At 43.9% G+C, this 22,183-nt stretch overlaps 1 protein-coding gene across 3 annotated transcripts in view; it reads left to right on the top strand.

Moving 5' to 3' along the window:
- The window catches only part of ITPR2 (inositol 1,4,5-trisphosphate receptor type 2), a 336,580-nt gene that overhangs the window by 65,960 nt on the left and 248,437 nt on the right, over positions 1 to 22,183 (top strand). For all 3 annotated transcript variants that reach the window (XM_065418887.1, XM_065418895.1, XM_065418878.1), the window contains exons 6-9: positions 3,807 to 3,905; positions 4,441 to 4,524; positions 6,882 to 7,028; positions 8,537 to 8,632. In XM_065418887.1, the coding sequence (XP_065274959.1) occupies positions 3,807 to 3,905; positions 4,441 to 4,524; positions 6,882 to 7,028; positions 8,537 to 8,632 (426 nt within the window). The remainder of the gene's footprint in view (positions 1 to 3,806; positions 3,906 to 4,440; positions 4,525 to 6,881; positions 7,029 to 8,536; positions 8,633 to 22,183) is intronic.

Below are 22,183 nucleotides of genomic sequence, written 5' to 3'. Positions count from 1 at the left end.
TGACACGCGTGCCAAAGGCGGCACGCAAGCTGATTTTCAGTGGCACTCACACTGCCCGGGTCCTGGCCACCGGTCCAAGGGGCTCTGCATTTTAATTTAATTTTAAATGAAGCTTCTTAAACATTTTAAAAACCTTATTTGCTTTACATACAACAATAGTTTAGTTATATATTATAGACTTATAGAAAGAGACCTTCTAAAAATGTTAAAATGTATTACTGGCATGCGAAACCTTAAATTAGAGTGAATAAATGAAGACTCGGCACATCACTTCTGAAAGGTTGCCTACCCCTGCTGTAACCTTTGATTCAGATTTTCCCATTAATATATTTAGATGCAAAATTTAAAAATAATATAAACCCAAGGCTGGATCCTTGATTTGGTTATAGGTAATACATTTAAATTCAGTTTAAGAACTGTGAATGACACAATGAGGATGACATTCATATTTTATTATATGATAAAACTAAAGCAAGCATGTTTTAAAGAATTACAGTCTAACAACTGAACTCTGCATTTATGCTCACATTCCTAAGATGAAAAGACACTAAGGGGTGATCAGTCCCTTGATGAAAGAATGGGTGTCGGGTACTTCCTTTAAGCTCTGTATGATGGTGTATGGAACGCTCCATAAATTGGAAGCTACCCTATTTATAGTAAATTATAATATATTAAATCTACCTTTTTACCATGTGTGTTCTTCAGCTGCCGTATTTAATTATCAGTACCTCAGAACCAAAATATCATTATCTTCTTTTTTGGCTATTAATATCAAACAACATTCTAATTGTCATTTGCGTCAATCAATATTCCAAAAGATCCAAAAATTCCCCTACAACACTTGCTAAAACCGGTTAAAACAAAAACATATTTACTACATGACCCAAGGTTATGCCTTGAGTCACTACTATTAATACCTTTTTATTCACTCATACTAACAAACTTAATTTTAGGTCTAAAGTTTAGGCTTCATATTAGCTAAAGGCCTATGCCCTACTTGCATTTCAACACATTTTCAGTTAGCATAAGTAAATATTACCCTTGTGGTTTAGAATAGTGGCTGCTTAGCATTGTGAGATTTTTCTTTTTAATAATAATAATAATAATAAAAAAATATTTGTAATTTGATCTTACACTGACTTCTTTGGAGCACTTCCATAGATATTTGGCACCACGATTGAACCATATTACTTAATGCATTCTAGCAGTCTAGTTTGGATTCATTTATTAATATCCAGTTAGGTAGATGTTCTAGAAACTGATAGTAGTTTTGTCCCAATTCTGCAGTCCTCCATCAAATAAAGCTCCATTTGACTTCTATAGGAGATTTGATTGGTAAGGACAGAAACTGCTCTGATTGAAATGAATGGCAAAGTTTGCACTGACTACAGTTAGTGCAGGATTAACTCCTTATTGACTGCTGATTTTGACTCTCTGCCAATTAAACTTGCTTTGTGTGTGGTATTGTGATAAGCCAAGGGAGATAGATATGCACAGCCACTCACAGTTGGTGCTCAGAAGTCTGCAGAATAGTGGCCTAATCCATCTGTCTGATCTAATTATAGTAGTATCTCAGTAGGTGAAGTTACTCCAAACTCCTATTGGACTTCAGGGTTGCTCTAAATTACCACAGCAGCAATGGCCCCCTAGGGGCCATTTTGCTGGCCCAAGATTGCAAGAGTACAATGTGTTCTGGGCGTGGCTTCTGCCACTCCCACCACATCCTCTGCACCAGGGGGCTGGGCAGAGGAGGATTGCATAGATCTGGTGATTGCTCTTTGCAAGAGGAGGCTTCAGATTCCCTGTTAAATCAGCTTTCCATAGCCTTTGCATCCTGAGATCTGGCCCAGAGATTATAGGGACATAGTTAGGCTCTCATTAAAGTCAAAGGATAGATTCTCATTGACTTAATGGTGAATTGCATCAAACCCTAGAAGATATCTATTTGGGTTGGAAAGTGAAAGAGTTTAGACAAGGGACTCGTTAATTAATTACTGCCACAAAGTGAAAGTGGGAAATAAAACTAAACCAGTTCAGGTATTTGTAGGAGTTACAGTTCCTTTCCAAATCTGTGCCTGGGTCAGCACAGCTGTGTGCCACTCCTTACTTCTGGCCCTCCCACCCCCATATAAAATCAGATGTTAGCTCTCATGAATAATACCTTTTTTAAAATGGGATGCTTGATTATGTGTTCTCAGTAATTTTGTTGTTGTTATAATCCAGCTATACTTTCAATGGATTTTGAAGTCCTGATTCAATTCGGCAGGATACAAGCCTGATGGTTTATTTTGGTTAATGAATTGTCTGATCTTAACTTCTTACATGGTGTAAGTAAAGTCTGTATGAAGCATGGCATGCAGGAATGTATTGCATAAGTAATGCACTTTAAAGGCACTTTTTTCATCCTTGTTTTGGATTCCTTTAGTAAACTTTCTTGTTTTGGATCTGCTAGGATTTTGACATGTATTCTGAGCATGATGACACCTTGTTTTGTTACCAGTATTTATTTAACTATTGTTAAACAACTTGAAACTTGTTTTCACCCCCCCCACACACACACCACCAATGGGCCAAATTCATTAGCTTTGATTTCAGTGGAGTTACATGAAGGATGAATTTGGCCCAATGTGGTGTCAATTGCATTAAGTTAGCAAATGCAGAAATCAACTTTGTGTGTTTGTGTTCCAAAAAAGCATGGCTCTCTCAGCATTGCTCAGGACACGGATCACAGTTTTTAGTAGTCACTTCCTAGTTTTTGCCTATATGCGTGCTTAGACTTGCTGTGAACACCAAAACCAAATCCCAGAATCAACACCAAAGTTTGAGCAGGGCTAATAGTATTATTCTACTTGGATTTAAAGTATTTCCTTTGTTAGATTTGAGTAGAATTCTTGTCACATAAATCTGTGGTTTTTTAGGTTGGAGACGGTTTTCCATGTTGTTTCCCCCAGATCTGGCTGTTTTGTGCAGCTCAGGCAGTGCACAAGAGCTGGAATCTGGCTGTAGCTGACTGGCTGGCAATTCCTCCAGTAGGGAGGGATCCGTCAGTTGGCATAGCTGGCATCTGTGATGACCACCACCCATTGTGTAGGTGCCTTTCAGGACAGGGGGGCAGACCATAATTTGATTTTCAGTTGGTATATGATCCTTTAGGGCCCATAGCCAGCTGGGGTAAGTTAGAGTACTCCTTAGGCTGCTCTAAGTCAGATCAGGCCTGGGGTTGGACCACAGCCACTCACTTAGGCTGATCTGATGTTGCCCCTCCCCGCCCCCCAATAAACCTCAAAACAAAACAAAAAAAACCCTGGCCCCAAGCCTCTAAGGCTGTTGTGAAATCAAAGACCTAATGATGGAGAATTTTGATTGATAGCAAGGGCTGGAGAGGGATCTTCCTCACAATCTCTGGACTATTTTCCCAAGTTTTACCTACCATCTGACTGGCAGTGCATGGGAACGAAGAGCAGTTAATGCAGTTTTTATCTGGATTGGTTTGTTTTTACAGACATGGAATTGATAGGTTCATAGGGCCACTTTTCCACCCACAAATGCCTGCTGAATCAAGCAGCAAGCTCACTGAGAGTGCTGAAACTTGTTGGGATGACACTTTGAACTTGAGCCGCTCACTGGGGGATGTACTTGCTTATCTGGTTGAAAAAAATTCCATGGTCTCTGAATTGTCCTCAGAATAAGTTGGCCAAGCAAAGGTCCAAGAGCATCATCTGAGCTGAGCCCTAAAAAATGGAGCATTGCTCCATTTTATTGGATAATTACATGTGACTAAATTGACATTTATTTCTGGCCTCCAGATAGTTGTGGGAGACAAAGTTGTACTGATGCCAGTCAACGCGGGGCAGCCTCTGCATGCCAGCAATATAGAGCTTCTAGATAATCCAGGCTGCAAAGAGGTGAGTTCAGCAAAAGAGGGATAGTTGGCAATTCAGAATGTGTACGCTTCCTCCTTTTTTGGTATGCTCAGCTCCCGCATGGGCTAAAAGCCAGCAGCATACACCAACTCTAACACTGTTGATACTACCCCTGAGAGAATGGCCCAGCTACTTGACAACCTAAAGGCAAAACATGCCTGATTCTGCAAGGCACTGACAGCTTCCTGGGAGTTATTGGGTACTTGACACTCTTACTGATGTCAATGTGTGAGGCAGGTGTTTAGCACCTCTCAGGATCAGGCCTTTAGGCTCTCCTGTTAGTAAGCACTATAACCAGTCATAAACATTTGGGCCACTCTATATCCATCATCATCATTGTCACCCATCATTATTTATTAGTGTTACTGTATTAGATGGGAACCCTCGTCATGGACCAGGATCCCATTGCCCAGAACAAAAAGATCTTACTGTACCGTTTTATGTATTAAAAAGACTAAATCCGTGTTAAAAGAACAAACAAACCCTCAACCTATAGGTGTGTATATATTTTTAACAGGTAAATGCTGTTAATTGCAACACAAGCTGGAAAATAACTTTATTCATGAAATACAGTTGCTACAGAGAAGACGTTCTTAAAGGAGTAAGTATGAGTCACATTTTTGTAATTTTGTTTGTATTGAATTTTAAAATTTGGAACAATTATGCCATATTCAGGTTAATTGCACCTAGGAGAAATATTACAAAGAACTAGAACCGGAAAACCACCTTACAGGAATAACCATAGCTATCTTGCATTATCTAGGATCCTCCACCAGTGTCCCACACCAGTCCTACATAAAAATGCAAAGGAAGAATACTGGCTTACTGTTGAATAATCTTAAGTTTTTATTTGTATTGTAGTATATCCCAAAGGCCCCCATCAAAATTGAGGACCCCCAGGGCAAGATATGGTACAAACACATGACGAAACCTGTGCCTTGAACAGCTTACCCCTTAGTTTCAGCCAAGATGCAGAAAGCGGTTGTAACAGGTAGTAGGAGGGAGTGGGGCATGAATGGTGGGAGCACCGGTTATAAGATGCTGCTGCTATAAAAGTGAATGTTGTGCACAACTTGAGGGCTCTGAATCGCTTAGTTTTATTTTAAATAAATTAATATCAGCAGTCCCCACGTGCTCCCTAACTAGCTATTATCAACTGGCAATTTCATGGTGGCAGTGGGTTTTGAGGAGGAATGTGAAGGAGGAAAGAATAGGTGCTTACAGAACTGTTTGGGGAGGGTGTTTCATGCTTACAGGAGAGGTGGAGGACAGCAGGAAGATGCCTGTGGAAGAAGCAGATGCTGGAGACTGGCATTGTTAGCATAGCAGAGGGGGCAGGACACAGGAGCAGTATAACACACATGAACAAATAAGTAGGGAGGGGTCGACTTGTGAAGTGAGGGCAAGAAGATAGTCTGATGCAGTGGAAAAGGGGAAACCGCTGGAGGGATTCAGAGTGAAAGAGGGTTTACGACAGGCAAGGATGTTGACCTGGAAAGGTGGAGGGCAATGCAGGTGCCAGGGAGTGCTGAGAGGAGGATGTCGTAGTAGTTAGGATGGGAGGTGGTGAGGCTGGAATAAGAATTTGAGCTGGGTGGGCGGAGAGAGAAGGTGGAAGCTTTAAAAAGTTGTGGCGGAGGAGGAAGTAGTGTGACTTCAATGCAGCTTGGATGTGTGGGGCAAAGGAGAGGGAGGAGCCAAAGTTAACACGGAGTAGCAGGGAGGACAGAGAAAGCACAGGGAGTGTGTAAAGTTTGGCGGGGAGGGACCAAGGTCCTGATCTTCCTCCATCCTGGAACCTTATGCAGTAATCTACACTTGTTCCGAGGCCACTTGACATGATGCCAGATCAGAATTTCTAGAAGTTTACATGCATCTGGCAGAGGTGTAAACGACCACACAAAGTATAAGACTGTGGAGGATTGGATCCAAAGTTCAGCTTTAGTCAGCTTTAGTTCCAATTGACGGTAAGACATCCATGAGGAAACGTCAGGGAGAGACATGCTGAGATGAGAGAAGGACAGGTCAGGAATGGAGCATAAAGATGGTAATTGAAGCCAGGTGAGCCAGTGAGATCCCCTAAAGAAAAAGTGGGGAGAGGACAAGAGGGCCAAGCCCCCTCTCCACTACCAGAAGTGATGGGGGAGAAGGAGAAGGCCCCATTGAAACAGACGTTGCTGGAGCAACCAGATAGGCAAAAGGAGAACTGGGAGAGCACAGAGTTGCAAAAGCAAACGATGATAGGTTGTTCAGAAGGATATGATCAATAGGGTCAAAAGCATCGAAGATTTCAAGGTAAATGAGGATTGGGTTGAGGCCTTGCGATTTGGCAAGCTCTGCAGTGAATGTGACTCTCCATCACCACAGCACCAATGCTCAATTCAGCATAATTAGCAATCTGTGTTAGAAAAGGCCTAGGACAGGAATAACTGGGTATTGCTGTCTGTGTTGAGGTGCATTGGCAGAACTGTGTGAAGGGGAAGCTTGTACAACCCCTGGCTACAATATGCCTTATTCACACTTCTAGAGTATGCTGTCAGCTATTCATTTTCACCAAGCACTATTTTTGATTAAGCATAGTTAGAAAACCAATTAAAAAAATTCCTTAAACTTAAAAATTACCCCAAGGTTGATGTGTCATCTTTTCATTGTCATGCTTTGAAATAGATTTTATTTTCATTAACGTTTCACAGGGTTTCTATAAGAATAGACTTGCAAGTCAATAGCCTGTCTACAGCCTACAAAACCAAGACGTCTTCTCCCCTTTCCATGAGGCCCCAGCAACAGGAAAAAAAAGTCAAAGGTCCCACTTACACAAGTGAAAAGTAATGTGGACTCTGTTGACGCCAGTGGATTCATATGGCTCAGATTCTGGATTCATATGGATCAGACTCTGGCCCAACATTTCCAATCATCTTGTCTTCCATTTGGTAATACTTCCCTTTCCTGTTCCTTTAGGGGGATGTTGTTAGACTCTTTCATGCGGAACAAGAGAAGTTTCTGACCTGTGATGAATATGAGAAGAAACAACATATTTTCCTTCGTACAACATTGCGTCAGTCAGCCACTTCTGCAACAAGTTCTAAAGCACTGTGGGAAATAGAGGTATTTTTGCCTGTTATAAATATTTTAGGATGCAAAGGGCAGCACTCAGTAAAAATGTATCATTCCTGGCCATTTGGTATCACCATATACCTCCCAGTAACTTTTCTTGTTTTTATGAAGCAGTGTGTGTAGGATGAACACTTAAGAGATGCTTTATTGCTACAGTCATGTGGGGGAGAAGATGTTTTCTTGCTATATATATAGCTGCACAGAAGCAAAGTAATGGAGGGTCAAATTCAGACCTGGCATAAATGGTGCAACTTTATCAAAGTCAATGCAGTGACACTGCTTCTCCTGAATCTGACCCAAGATAGGTATATATGGAATCTCATGGGATGCACATATTTGCCATTAATGACACATGGCAATAGAGTACGGCCCCGATTCAGCAAATTGATTGAGTCCATTTCTCTTCAGCAGAGCCTGTGCTTACAGTAAGGCTTTGCTGAATAGGAAGGCTTTGCTGAATTAGGGCCTAGATTAGCAGGAGTTTTTGTTTTTGATAGAAGAATAGGGGCAATTGATATGTCTTAGAACCTTACTTCCACAGTGTGCAAGGATCCCAAACTGCTAGACAAACGTTACACTGTGAAAACAAAAGGCTTCTTTCTTGGTCAAACCCGCATTTTTGCCTGGGTAGGGACTGCAGGAGTGGGCCCTGCATATCTAGGGATCACTTAACTCATTACTGAGAAAAAAGGCAACGCCAAACTGGAAAGTAGTAAGTAACACTACAAAACAGTGGAAGACGTAAAGGAAAGAATACCCTGGCCAGCTCAACTGACACTGAGGAGATTTGGCCAGACATAATGTAATTATCCTAGTGTCCTATATCCAGAACACCCTGATAGTTAGCAAAAAGGTGCTATGCAGTTTATATTGTTTGTATTGGTGGTATAGCTGTGTTGGTCCCAGGATATGAGAGAGACGAGATGGCTGAGGTAATAGCTTTTATTGGACCAACTTCTCTTTCAGCAACAGAAATTTTTAATAAGAGAAGGAGACACAGTGTAATCTGCTTTTAGTAATGCCCATGTAAATGTGGAGTAGTGCCATTTACTCTGTTGGATTCAATGGAGTAACTCTAGATTCACACATTATAGGCGGCAGGTTTCTTGCAAGCAGTGAAATATAAATGTAAGTAGTTATGATCCGTGGCAGATTTAGTGTAATCACAGAATTTCACCCTGTAGTAAAATATTTTATCATTCCATGATGAATTTACATTGTACAGAATATTAGCTATTAAGGTTGCCAATTTTGGTTGGACATATTCTTGGAGGTTTCATCACATGACATAATCTTTAATTTAAAGATTATTCTTTAATTTCTGGAAACTCCAGGGCAATCCTGGAGGGTTGGCAACCCAATAGCTATAGTAGAATTAGTATTTCAGCATAATGAAGACAGCAGTTTCTCTGAATGGGCTGTATTGTCCATGAGGTAGGTATTTTTGTGTGGTCCTCATGATGGCTGGTATGACTAATAATCTGTATTTCTGTCTGTAGGTTGTACATCATGATCCATGCCGTGGAGGGGCAGGACAATGGAATAGCCTGTTTAGATTTAAACATCTAGCCACTGGGAACTACTTAGCTGCAGAGGTAAGAACAGCATCTAAATAATTGGAAGCATGTAACAAAACTGGATGTGATCCCCACATACCAGGCAACCTTGTGCTGTGCATTCTTCTAATTCAGAACTGCCAGTATTTTCTCTATTACTGGACAAATATAAGCTGGTTTAGGACAACTTCTGTCTTTAGTTTCAACTGTGTCATTCACTGTTGGGTCAGATTTTGTCACCAGTTACATCAGTGCAAACCCTACTGATGTTGATCGCTATATTTTGATTTAAGATGGTTGCTTTTTTTTATTTCGGTGTTCTTGCTTCCACTTGGTCTTGGGAATGTTGTTAGGATAAGTCAAATATTAATTTTTGCTGGCCCAGACAGCTGCATACAGATTAAAGCTTTCTGAGTTCAACTGAACACAGGATAATTACTGAGGCGGATCAAAGAAATGGGAGAAGGGACAGTAATGCAGCTTCTGTATACTGTGCTGACAAAGGAGAAGCCCTTAGGTGTTTTTTTTTTTTTTTTTCCCCCTCTCTCTTTTGGGTTGAAAAAGATTTCCATCACGCTAATGAAAACTAGGGGCCAGATCTTCAGGTGATTTAAAGTTAATGGAACGACATCGATTTACATCAGCTGAAAATCTGGCCCGAGGTATCTTAGAATTGTGCTCCATAAGAGCTTGTCTTGAGGGACAGACTCGTTATGTCCAAATATCCTGGTATTTGTATCACGACAATATGTCGTCATTAGACCTGGTTGAAGTTTTCTAAAATTCAATTCACTTTGAATTTTGACCAATAACCCCCCGCTCCCACAAAAAAATCCCTCCCAAACACCTACCAGAATGTTCCACAATTTTTTTATTTTTTTTTTGGGGGGAGGGTGAGAGCATTTTTTAATTAACTTTAGTTCTGATGTGTGTTTTGCCTGCCACCAAAAAGCAACAAAATATCTTCACACACACACACACACACACACACACACACACACACACACACACACACACACACACACACACACACACACACACACACACACACACACCTGCCTCCCCTCCTTCCCTTCCCCCAAAACAAAAACCATCTGGAAAAATCTGGAGGAGATCAGTTACTGAGAAGCTTCCTCAGTTGTGATCCTGAGTTTGTCTTATTGAAGTAGTTATGAGCTTTATTGATCATGTTTATCTGCTCCATTTTAGGCCTGGTTGTACATGTGACATTGTACTGATATAATTTAAGATATGATTTTCATATTGATCTGGTTAAACCAGTGCAGTGCTATGTGTGGACATTCACATCAATTTAAACCTGGCTTATAGCAATTTGGCTTGTGCTTGCAAACTAGCTTGTGCTTGTAAATGTTCACGTGCAAGCTATACTCATTTAACCAGTTTTAAACCAATATGAGAGAGTCCACACACACACAAGTTGTACTGCTTGAACTAAACCAGTATAAGTTAAGCCACTTCTCTGTTTGTAGACAAGTCCTTATATCTACACACTACTGCCATAACTCCCAGAATCCTGTCATGACATGCACTGAGTTCAGAGTGAAACCAGTTGTGGATGATCAGGAGCATTCTCATATCTAGTTATTGCCAAACCAAGGTCAAGAATACGAAGAGTGTTCTCCCCGGGACATTAAGATAACAGTCCTATTTTTACTTTAAGAGCTGTTGAAGTTAGTAACCTTTTAAACAGCTCTGATATAAACTGTGCATAGTATAACCGGGACTCTGGTAAACCTAAACTCCCTGTCTGGGTGAATGTGGAGCAAGGTACCTGAGACAGATATTGCAAGCACCTGCAGTGTCTTTGGGGACCAAACTGTATTAAGTTTATGGATGGTTTATGTATCATTGTGGACCAGGGATTGTATGCAACTCTGGGGAGGGTTACCACAGCTCCTCCAGGAACTACAAACAGCAGGGGGTGATTAAGGCTAATCATTGACACTGTGAACATCTCCAGAGAGGTACCACCTCTGGGTTGGCTTGCAGATACTGGGTCTTCCAAGGACCAACAGACACAGAAGGGGTTTTTGGTATAAAAAGGCTGAGTTTAAATTGGCACAGGGCTTTTTTTGATTCAGTAAATGGGATTCTCTGTTCAAGGGGGGGTGGGGAGAAACCTTTGCAGAAGGGTTGGAAGGACTTTGGCTTACAAGGGCCCATAAGGCTGATGCGTGGCCCCTGGTAAGCTTTTAGCACAAGTATGGGAACGTTTTTTTATTTGTTTTTGTTTTCTCTGTACTGGTTTTTACCCTCAGAATAAACGTATTTTGCTTTGTGAAGGCTGTTTGGTTACTGGTACACACTATTGTATCTTCTGGAGAGAGGTTAACCACAGGTGCTGGACCTTGGTCAGATCTGCTGGGGAAATCACAGTGAAGTGCAGAGGGACTGAAAGTCTAAATCCCTGGTCTGGAGGGGGAGAGACATAAGTCTCTGCCCGAGATAGGTGGTGGCTGGGAGTCTGAAACCTTAGCCCTCAAGGAAGACCAGGAGGGAGATCAAAGGTGCAAGTTAATCCTGAAACTGTGACATATATAGTGGCAGCATGTGCTGTCTACGACAATGGGGAATTGCCAGTAAAGTGCCAACAGCAGCACTGAATGCAAGCCGTGTAGAAAGGAAAAGCACAGAGAAAATCCTCATCTTTTCAGGAAAGGGATAGGAAAAATAGAGATGTGGGGGAAAATAGGTTATGAACAGCTTAAAAAAGTCAGCTGGTGGAGAAATGCAAAGAAAGGCAGCTCAACGCTGAGGAATGGACAAAGGCACAGCTGGTCAATCTGATCTACTGATATACTTTGAGGACCGGAAAAGGAATGATTCTGAAGGAATACAGGGAATGCCCAGTCCACTTGCAGAGAATCCAGTGGGCAGGGGGAACTCTTGGAGACACCTCCCTAAAGGGAAGCAGTGAGGAGGCTGTCAGAGGCTGCAACCGTGCTGCATCCAGACTGAAGGCACTGCTGCGGTAGGAATTGTGGACAGACTGACAGTCAGAGCAAAAGAAGCTACAGTTGGAGAGGGACAAACTGCATCTGGAAGCCCAGCTGCTTGTAGACTGGGAATGAGAGAGAGCAGACCAGGAGAAGCAGCATCAGCATGAGGAGAGAGAGAGAGAGAGGAGGACCACTAGGAAGAGGGGGGAGAGAGAGAGAACGAGCGTCAATAGCAGCTCAGTATGGAGCGACTGCACCAGCAAAACTCTGCTCCAGTAGGTGGAGGTAGACTCCACGTGCCTATTCCAGCTGGGTTGCCTCCAAATTATTTCCCTGCTTTAGGAAGGGGTAAGAAGGATGGATTTCAAAATGGGGTGTGAATTGAGCAAGGTGGGGCAGGAGGACATAGTACGGTATCTGACTCCATTGCTGTCGGAGAAGGCCCTAGATGTTTTCAACCATACGGACATAGGGGACTGTGATGGAATATACCAGGCCCTGCCACACCCCACCCCACCCCAAAAAAGGGCAGTGGAGAGGGTCCTTCAGGCTGCCTAGAGTGGCTGACAGCTACAGAACCCCGGGCAGGGCAGTGCTGCTAGAAGCTGGGGAGAGCGAGAAGGAGCCCTGAGCTGGTTGCTGGGACTCCATTAGGACAAGGCCCTGTGGTCAGGGTGAAGATGGTGCGGGGCCATGGGGAAGTGGTCCAGGGAATTAGAGAAGCCGTGCAACATAGTTAAAGGGACTCAGCAGATGGCTGCGATCTACAGGGTTGGTGGGCTGGGAGCTGGAGTAGTGGGTGGGCCCGGGTCTCCCCCAGCCCCCATTAGCCAGTGGGGGGAAGTGGCCTGTACATTGAGGCACCCCAGAGGGGGAACTGAACTATAGTGGCCCAGCTGGAGAGATGAAGCTAGGAAGCCCCAAGAGGGGGAAGGTGTTGTCCCTGCTCTGGGATAGAGCAATGCCCCAGGGTTCCCTCCCTGAAAACAAACAGAGAGAGTGTACACGCGTGTGAACTCGGCCGAGCGGGAGCTCACAAGAGGTGAGTGCACCCTGTTACAGGGAATATAAAGATTAATTTATAGGCGTATAAACTAGCCTTGTTGCGAAAGTTTAAACTGACCCCTGAAGCATGTAGGAGAAGGTTTCAGGGAGTTTATATAAAAAAAAAAAAAAAAAAAAAAAAAAGAAAGAAAAGGGGCATATCACCTATGCTGAGGTGTCAAACCAATTAGGAGTTGTGTAACAAACTGGGGAACTGGTTGGGGGTTTACCATAGTCGATGAAGCATATGAATTAATGGGTTTAGAACAATTCCACAAACTTTGACACTCCCACCCCCCCAACCTAAAAATCATTGTTAACAGACAAGGACCCTAGAAACGAAACTGGCTGGGACATGGGCCAACCAATATGTGGATAGTTGACCTGAGTTTGATTAAAAAATTCAAGCAAAAGCTGACCCCAACCGGGACCTGAAGGAGAATGGACTAAACACAGACTTGGGGGGAGGCAAACCCTAACTGGGTCTCCAGAAAGGAATCTGGGGATCTGAAATGGTTTTATTGCAACAAGAATAGTCATAAGGCGATACACTATATGGGCCCGGATAGACCAGGGGCTGGTGGTAACCCGCAGTGCTGGCAGGTGGCAGTGACCCCACCTATAGCAGAAGCAGATCCGGCCTTGATGGTTCAGTCAGTAAATCCTGACTCTTTCAGCCCCCAAAGGGGACTCAACAAAACATTCTTTCCTGATTGAGGTGGTTGGGGAAAAAAGCCGAGGGATACTGGACTGAAGTAACTCTGGTGCTCCCAGAGATGGTGGACCACCAACTATCCCTTATAGACTCTTAACTATTCAGGGATAATGGGAACTTTCTTTCCAAGTCCTGGCAACTCAGATCTATCTGAAACTGGGTGACAGTCAGGGACCTAAGGATGTTGACGTGCACTCCCAGCTGCTGGTAGAGGTCTTGTTGGGGAATCCTGGCCCCAAGCCACTTGTTTTCTACTTTTGGCTGTGAGTAATTACACTGCTCTACAGCCAAAATGCTTCTGAAATAAATGTAGTCAAACTTTACTAATTCTGGGTCACTGAGAACGAAAATGATGCTTAAAATTGTTGATTGGCTCTAGTTTTCAAGATCTGCTATTGGGTCAGTATATACAACCCTTGACTTGGGAATGGCGGAGGATAAGTGAGTTATAAAGGGAAGGGATCTCAATTTAAACCAGAAATGACTAAAATACATCTTTGACTGGATCTATGAATAAATCTATGACTGGGTTTGGACAGTACTTGCTTTTTAGGCAAAACAATGAATGATGCAATCTGAAGCTGGTATTGCGTCATACATGATATGAATTGCATCATGTTATTCCTAGAAGTCATGGATGATGCAATCATAACGAAGCTTACATCACTCTGCTGAACAAATTGCCCTATATCAGCTCTAGAAATCATACAGTGTCGTGCTCTCTTATTTATCAGTGTTTGATTTTGCAAAGGGACACATTTCAGTTTAGCCAAAGTGAGCAGAGATGCCTCGTACTTGTGTGAACAGTGCAGATAACTTCTGCTATGTTTGTGGTGAAGTGACTTTTGCATCACAAAAGCGCAGTATAACCACTATGGTTAAGAAAGCCTATCACCTTTATTTTGGCTGCAAAATTGGAGATCAGGACAAGAGGTGGGCCCCACACATATGCTGCAACACTTGTGCAACAAATCTTCGCCAGGGGTTGAACAGGAAAAGGAAATCTATGCCTTTTGCAGTGCCAATGATTTGGAGAGAGCCAACAGATCATACCAGCAATTGTTACTTCTGCATGGTGCCTCCAGTTGGGAAAGGTGTGTCAAAGAAGAAAAAGTGGACTGTGCATTATCCAAACATTCCATCAGCTATACGCCCAGTACCCCACGGAGAAGGACTGCCGGTTCCTGATGCACCAGAATCATTCTCACTTGAGTCAGACGAGGAAGAGGATGAGGATGAAACTTCTGGTCCTGAACCATCAATGTCACGGGACCCACATTTTCTCCCATCCTCCTCCTCTGAACCACACCTCATAACACAAGGTGAACTGAATGACCTTGTCAGGGATTTGGAACTACCCAAGAGTAAGGCAGAGCTGTTGGGCTCCAGACTACAGCAGTGGAATCTCCTGGCAGGTGATGTTAGGGTTTCCATGTTCCGTGACCGTCAAAAGGATCTTGTCCCATTCTTCTTCATGGAAGGTGATCTTGTAGCCTGCAACAACATCGATGGTGTGATGGCAGCCCTCAACATGGTTCACGATCCAGATGAGTGGAGACTGTTCATTGATTCATCGAAGACGAGTCTTAAAGCTGTTTTACTGCATAATGGCAATGTTTTGCCATAAATTCCAGTTGGTCATGCAGTCCATATGAAGGAAACCTATGACAACATGAAACAACTTTTGAGGTGCATAAACTATGACCAACATCAGTGGCAGCTTTGTGGCGATTTGAAGGTTGTTGCTCTCTTGCTTGGTCTGCAGACTGGATACACAAAGTACTGCTGTTTTCTCTGCGAATGGGATAGTCATGCAAGCGATTCCCACTACATCAAGAAAGATTGGCCACTCCGACAGTCATTGGAGCCTGGGAGGAAAAGTGTTCAGCATCCACCACTTGTTGAATCAAGGAAGATTTTGTTACCACCCTTACACGTCAAGCTGGGTCTGATGAAGAACTTTGTCAAGGCCATTGACGAAACACAAGCAGTTTTCAAGTACCTCCGTGGAAAATTTCCAAGGTTAAGTGAAGCTAAGATAAAGGAAGGTGTCTTTGTTGGTCCTCAGATTCGTGAACTTCTTCGAGATGATGCATTTGACCATGCAGTGCGTGGCAAGGAAAAGACGGCATGGAAAGCCTTCCAGTTAGTGGCAATAAATTTTCTCGGAAACAACAAGGCAGACAACTACAGGTTGTTGGTGGAAAACCTCCTCAAGGCATACAAAAGCCTTGGTTGCAACATGTCACTAAAGATACATTTTTTGCACTCTCATCTAGATTTTTTTTTTCCACCGAACTGCGGAGCAGTGAGCGACGAGCACGGCGAGCGATTTCACCAGGACATTGCAACAATGGAGAAACGCTATCAGGGCAAATGGAGCCCATCAATGCTTGCAGACTATTGCTGGACAGTGACAAGAGATGCTCCATTAATGAATACAAGAGACAAGCCAAGAAGCGCCGAGTAGACCCTGAATAGGACTAAACTATGTACAGAATAGTTTTTTGCCTTTTGTTTCATAATAAATTTTATTTATATAACCCTTTTGCTGATTTTTAAAGTGTTACATAAACAGGACAGGTGAAATATTATCATGTAAAGCAACCATAAACACATGAAAAGACCTAGGTTTACAATTTATGATTAAAACTCTACTATCTACACAATATACATAGATATAAAATGTAAAAACTTAAATATCTTAGAAACAGTAGCCAATCAGTTGTTTTAATTGTCATATTTGAATTCAGCACATCAAAATACATAATAAATAGCACATTTTATCTCTGAAGCAGACGACTTCTCAAAAATTGTAGACCAGTGTTACACAACAGCTAGGAGCACCAGAAGCTCCCAAGAAGTGGGGGCACAACCGATACCCAAATGGTGGCCCCTCCCCCCCCCCGAGGCCCTGCCTGCCGCTCACTCCTCTTCACCACCTCCCAACCCCCCCTTCCACCTTCGCTCGCCCTTATGGCAGGCAAAAAGTGGTGGAGTCATGGCCCACTGGACCCTCCATTCCAGCACCCCTGACAACAGCTTTTGGCTTGGACTCTGATCTGAAAGCCGACAGGTGGAGAGGCAGCTCTGTGCTGCTGCCTGACACTGTGAGTGCATGCCCTAGGGCTGAGCTGGGTCCTGCTGATAAACTGACCTCAGAGGAGGGGAAGCAAGTCCCAAGGAGCAGGCTGAGCCTAGCCTCCCAGCTTCTGATCTGCAAATCAAGCAGGAACAATTGAGTGACCCTACTCTAGAAAAACCTAGGGTGGCTGCAGCTGACTCCCTTATCGCCCTGGGACGGGAGGGCACTTAGAAATGTTTCTGGGGGATCGGGGACTGTTCTGTAGAGTGGAGGTCCCCCTAGGAGTGTTGAGATTGTTGGTAGCACCACAAAAGTACTGACTTAGGCTACTCAGCCTAGCCCATGATATATCCTTCTCAGGGCACAGGGGAATACATGCACTTACTCCGGGATTTCCACTGGCCTGGGTTTTTGAGTACAGAAATATTGTAAATCTTGTGACTTATCCCAGAGCATGGGGAAGGGCCAGGACAAGGGTAAGGCTGCCCTAATCCCTCCTTCCCATTCTAGAGGAACCCTTTCAGAGGGTTGCTGTGGACATTGTGGGCCCCTTAGCAAAGTTACCTGGCTATGGAAAAAGTGTATTTTGGTGCTAGTAAATTACCCCATCTGCCCACCAGAAGCACTTGCCCTGTCCTCTATAGAGGCAGAAAATGTGACTGATGCTTTGCTAGAAATATTCAGCTGGGTCAGGTTTCCCCATGAGGTTCTGACCAGAGAGTGAAATTTGTCTGCCCTACTTGGAGGTCTTTGGGAGAAATGTGGGGTTCAGCACTTCTGGTAATCTCCCAACCCCCCCAGACATAGGGGCTGGTAGAGAGATTTAATGGAACCCTTAAAATGATGATGAACATTTCTGCGGACTAACACCCTGGTGACTGGGATAAATGTTTATCTTACCTGCTATTTGCCTATCATGAGGTTCTCTAGGAATCCACAGGATTCTCCTCTTTCAATCCACTCTATGGGAGGAGGGTATTGTCCTCATAGACTTAATGAGGGCTGAGTGGGAAGGTACATCCTCTCTGGAGTGGGAGTCAGTGGTGGAATACCTGTTCGCCTTCAGGGAAAACTCATTGAGATCATGAGGGTCACCTGAGATAATCTAGCTATAGCTCAGGAGAGACAGAAAGTCTGGTATGACCGAAGCACATGTGCTAGGACATATTATACAGGGGACCATATTATGGTGCTCATTCCAGTGCCAAGGAATAAACTCCAGGTAGCCTGTGAAGGCCACTTTAAAATAATCTAATAGCTCAGTGAAGTGAACTATGTGGTGGAGCTGTCTGATTGCTCACGCCAGATCCAACTGCATCATGTGAATGTGAGGAAACCATATTCTGACAGATGGAGCATCCTCCCCAATAGATCTGGTGGCAGGAACAGGGGCCAACCTCTCCCTAGACTGTACATGCCCACACAGCAAGCAGTGATCACGAGGGTACTGCAGGCCAATCACCAGGTGTTTTCCAGTAAGCCTGGATGCACCTCGCTTGCTGTCCATCAGGTGGAGATGGACCTAAGGGTCTAATTAAAAATTCATCCTTTCAGGGTTACTGGGAAAACAGCCCAGAACTTGGGGGAAGAAATCGCTGACATGCTAGAGTTAGAGGCGATCCAGTGATCAAGTAGTCCCTGGTCATCCCCTTTTGTATTGGTACCTAAGAAAGATGGGTCAATGAGATTCTGTGGGAATTATTGAAAGCTCAATACCATCACTCTGTCTGATGCATTCCCCGTACCTAAAACAGACGAGATACTGGACTAGTTGGGAAGAGCCCAATTTCTGACCACAATTGACCTCACTAGAGATTATTGGCAGGTGCCTTTGGACTCCGATCCAGGGCTCAAATTGGCGTTTTCCACCCTAGGAGGGTTCTCGGAGTTCCTGGTCCCATCTTTTGGCCTCAAGGGGGCTGCGACTACCTTCCAGCAGCTGGTAGATCAGTTATTGGATGGGGTGGATGAGTTTGCCCTGGCATACATAGATAATATTTTTAACTTCAGCCAGACATTGGAAAAGCCCGTGACCCATGTAAGAAGGGTGCTGCACAGCATTCAGACAGCGGCCCTAACTATAAAGATGGAGAAATGCAAGGTGGGCACAGCAAAAGTGGTATTACAGGAGATTTGTCCCTTGCTTTAGTACTCTGACTGCTGCTGTCACTGATCCGTGTAAAATAGAGAAGCCAGACAAAGTGTCAACAAGCCGTCTGTGATCTGAAGGAAGCCCTTAAGTACAGACCCGGTTCTGGTAAGCCCAGACTTTAACAGCCTTTTATGGTGTTCACAGACACCTCTGACGCAGGGTTTGGGGCTGTGTTGGTGCAAAATGATGAAAAGTGGGGAGACGCCCCATTGAGTATTTGAGCAAGAAATTGCTTCCCCAACAGAAAATACCATTCAACAACTGAAAAAGAATGTTTGGCTACAGTGTGGGCGCCCAGGCAATTCCAGCCGTGTCTATTTGTCGACATTTAACTGTGTACACTGACCACTCATCCGGTTGCATGCGATGGAAGGGACAGATGCCAAGTTGCTATGGTAGAGCCTGATGACCCAAGCTTATGATGTGGAAGTGATTCATGGGAAAGGAAATGCAAATTTGGTCTCCAATGCTTAATCCAGAAAATAAGCCAGTGGGTACCCCTAGGGTACCAGACAGACACCTTTGCTACTAACTGCTACTTTATGGGGGAGCTGTGACAGATACTGCAACCGTCTGTAGTGACCTTGAGCAACCACATTGTGTGAAGTTTATGATAGATTTTATTGTATTGTTGTGGGCCAGGGATTGTGTGCAACTCTGGGGGTGGGGGAGGGTAGGGTTAGCACAGCTGCTCCTGGAGGAACTAAAAACAGTCGGGGAGGGGGAGTGATTAAGGCTAGTCGCTGAAAGGTCAAACACATTTAGTGAGGTACCCCTTCGTTGGCCAGCAGATACTTGTTCAAACTGGGTCTTCCTGCGACCACCAGACAAAGAAGGGGCTTTTGGTATAAAAAGGCTGAGTTTAAATTGACACAGGGCTTTCTTTTGATTCAGTAAACAGACAGGACCTTCTCTCCAAGGGGGGGCCCCAACCTTTGCAGAAGGGTTGGAAGGACTTTGGCTTACAAGGCCCCATAAGACTGATGGGTGACCTCTGGTAAGCTTTTAGCACAAGGAACATTTATAGCATAGGGAATGTTTATTGTTGTTTCATATTTTTCTTTGTACAGCTTTTACCCAAAAGAATAAACGAATTTTGCTTTGTGAAGGCTGTTTGGTAACTGCTATGCACTGTTGTAGCCCCCAGGGAAAGGTTAATCAGAGGTGCCCGACCCCAGTCAGACCTGCTGGGGAAATCACAATGAAGTGCAGAGGGACTGCAAGTCTAAAACTCCAGTCTGGAGGGAGGGAGATGTGGGTCTCTGCCCAAGATAGGTGATGGCTGGGAGCCTGAACCTTGAGCGGGTGCCCTTGAGGAAAGCCAAGGTGGAGATCAAAGGTGCAGTTAACCCAGAAACTGTGACAATCCCTTTGCAGCTTGCTGGCCAGTCTCACTCCACTGCACAGAGTGCAGCTGTCTAGCTTGTCTGAAGCCAGCTGGCTGTATTCTATATTTATTATTTCTATTACAGTGGTGGCTAGTGCCCCCAACCGAGATCAGAGCCCTGTTGTACCAGGTGCTTTGCAGACATGTTGTAAGAGACAGACCTACCAGGAAGAGCTTGCACACTAAATAGACAAGCCTAGAGTAGAAGAGAGGCATTTCTTCACTGCCCTTTTGAAGATGGGGACCTGAATGGAAATTTTCAAGTGCACTTTCAAGAGTGCTGGCTGGCTCTGCTTTCATCTCAGATGTCATGTGTCCAAAGGTTTTAACAAGGGCATCCTAAATCTTCAGGTAAATGGGGGTGTACGGCAATGTGTGCTGAAGCGGAGTTTAGAATCTTTAAACCTCTGTATTGGCTTTCCTGAGGAAATCACTGGCAATAAGGTTCTCAATATGGAGAGTAGCATAGACGCAGTGCAGTAACAGCTGGAAAAGAGTTCAGGTTGAACAAAGGTTATGCACTGTGCCTTGAAAGCAGCATTAACTACTGCATCTGTGAAGTGTAAAAAATATGCTAGTGGAGATATTAAAGGTAAAGCTGTAATAAAAACCTGTGAACCGCTTTTTGTACAGTTCACATGTCAGGCACGACACGCCAGCCAGGCATCCACCTCAAAGATTTATAAACAAGCAGGCAGACACGTAATGTGCGTGAGGTAACTTTTAAATCAGTGGGCAAAGCTTACTGAGTGCTTATCTGTACTCTTGCAGCAGAGAGAGATTACTCATGCCATGAATTAGCAACCCCGTCACATGCTGGCATCACCTGTTTTTGTTTAAGCCTCTATGATAAAGATATCTAGCGTGGAATAATAAACACAAACAAAACAAAAATTCATGACTAACTTTAAACTTTTTTTCCTCCCCAGCCTATTGATACAAGTTCTGTCACAGTTGAGCTATTGTAAATCATGTTTCACAACTGGTGTTTACTTGTTGCATCCTTCTGTACGTCGGTTTGGTACGTCCCTCGGAGGGCTCTGCGGTAAAATGTGGGTGGATGGGAATGACTCCCAAGTGATCAGTGTTCAGAACTCTGATCCCTGAGGCCCAAATGCTCCCCAAACAGTGAAATAATAAAGCAGCACTGAGCCAAAACCCCTGCTGGAAATATCCAAGGGTGAAATCCTGGCTCCACTGAAGTCGAGGGGAATTTTGCCATTGACTTCAGTGGGGCCAGGATTTCACCCCCAAAGAACTGAGCCAAATCCTCATCTGAAGTCAGAGGAGCTAGACCAGTTTGCACCAGCTGAGATCCAGCTCACAGAATTTTATTCTGATCTTCATGGAGTCAGTGGTGTCTAAGGTTCTTTTCTAGTACTGGATACAGCACGGATTCTGCAAGTCAGTTTTAAATTATTCCCTCCCCTCCCCCCCGCCCAGGTGACCAGATAGCAAAAATCAGAATGGGGTGGGGGGGGGGGGTAAATAGGTTGACTATACAACAAAGCCCCTAATATTGTGACGGTCCTGACAACATCTGGTCACCCTACCTCCTCCCCAGATGGTTTGTAAAGTTAGGTGAAAAATTATGATGTGTCAATTTCCCAATTTTTGTAGTTCTTTCAGGACATGTATCCAGTGTAGAATGCTCCCAAATCTGTCTCTGTTGGCTTGGAGCTGGCGGCATTCAACATGAACAGCATTTCAGATGCTCTGGGTTAGGACCCAGGCAGCTGTGTCTTTCTCATGACCAAACCTAACCTTTTCGGTATTCTAATCACCAGGATAAAAGTCTCTTTGAACTGGTGGTGGCTTATTGACTGTGCTAAGCTAAAACACACACCTCTGATACTCGTGCATGTGGGCCACTGGTTCTGTGATTACAAAACTGAGAAATCTCTATTGGAAACTGTACCGACACTTGCTTTTTGAAGACTTTAAAGGCACCAAGCTAGAGATTCAGGGTTAAGACTATCATTTCATATTTAACTTCTCCAGTGGGACTCATGCATTACCGCACTAAAATGAACATAAGTACTTGTACGAATATCAAGGCAGACCCTGTTCAGAGACCTCTGGGTAGACAACCATAATACAACGAGACATTGTAAACGCAGACCAAAATCACAAGACATCCTGGAATTTGTTAGGAGACTTCCTGATAATTCTCCTTTACTTTGTTGAACAGAATGGGGCTTTTGGATACCATTGCCAGATCTGGCAGTAACGGTGTCTTTTTCTCTG

This window comes from Emys orbicularis, chromosome 1 (assembly GCF_028017835.1).
Source record: "Emys orbicularis isolate rEmyOrb1 chromosome 1, rEmyOrb1.hap1, whole genome shotgun sequence".
NCBI lineage: Eukaryota > Metazoa > Chordata > Testudines > Emydidae > Emys > Emys orbicularis.
Note: the sequence above shows the minus strand (reverse complement) of the source record. Positions and strands in the feature narration are given on the sequence as shown.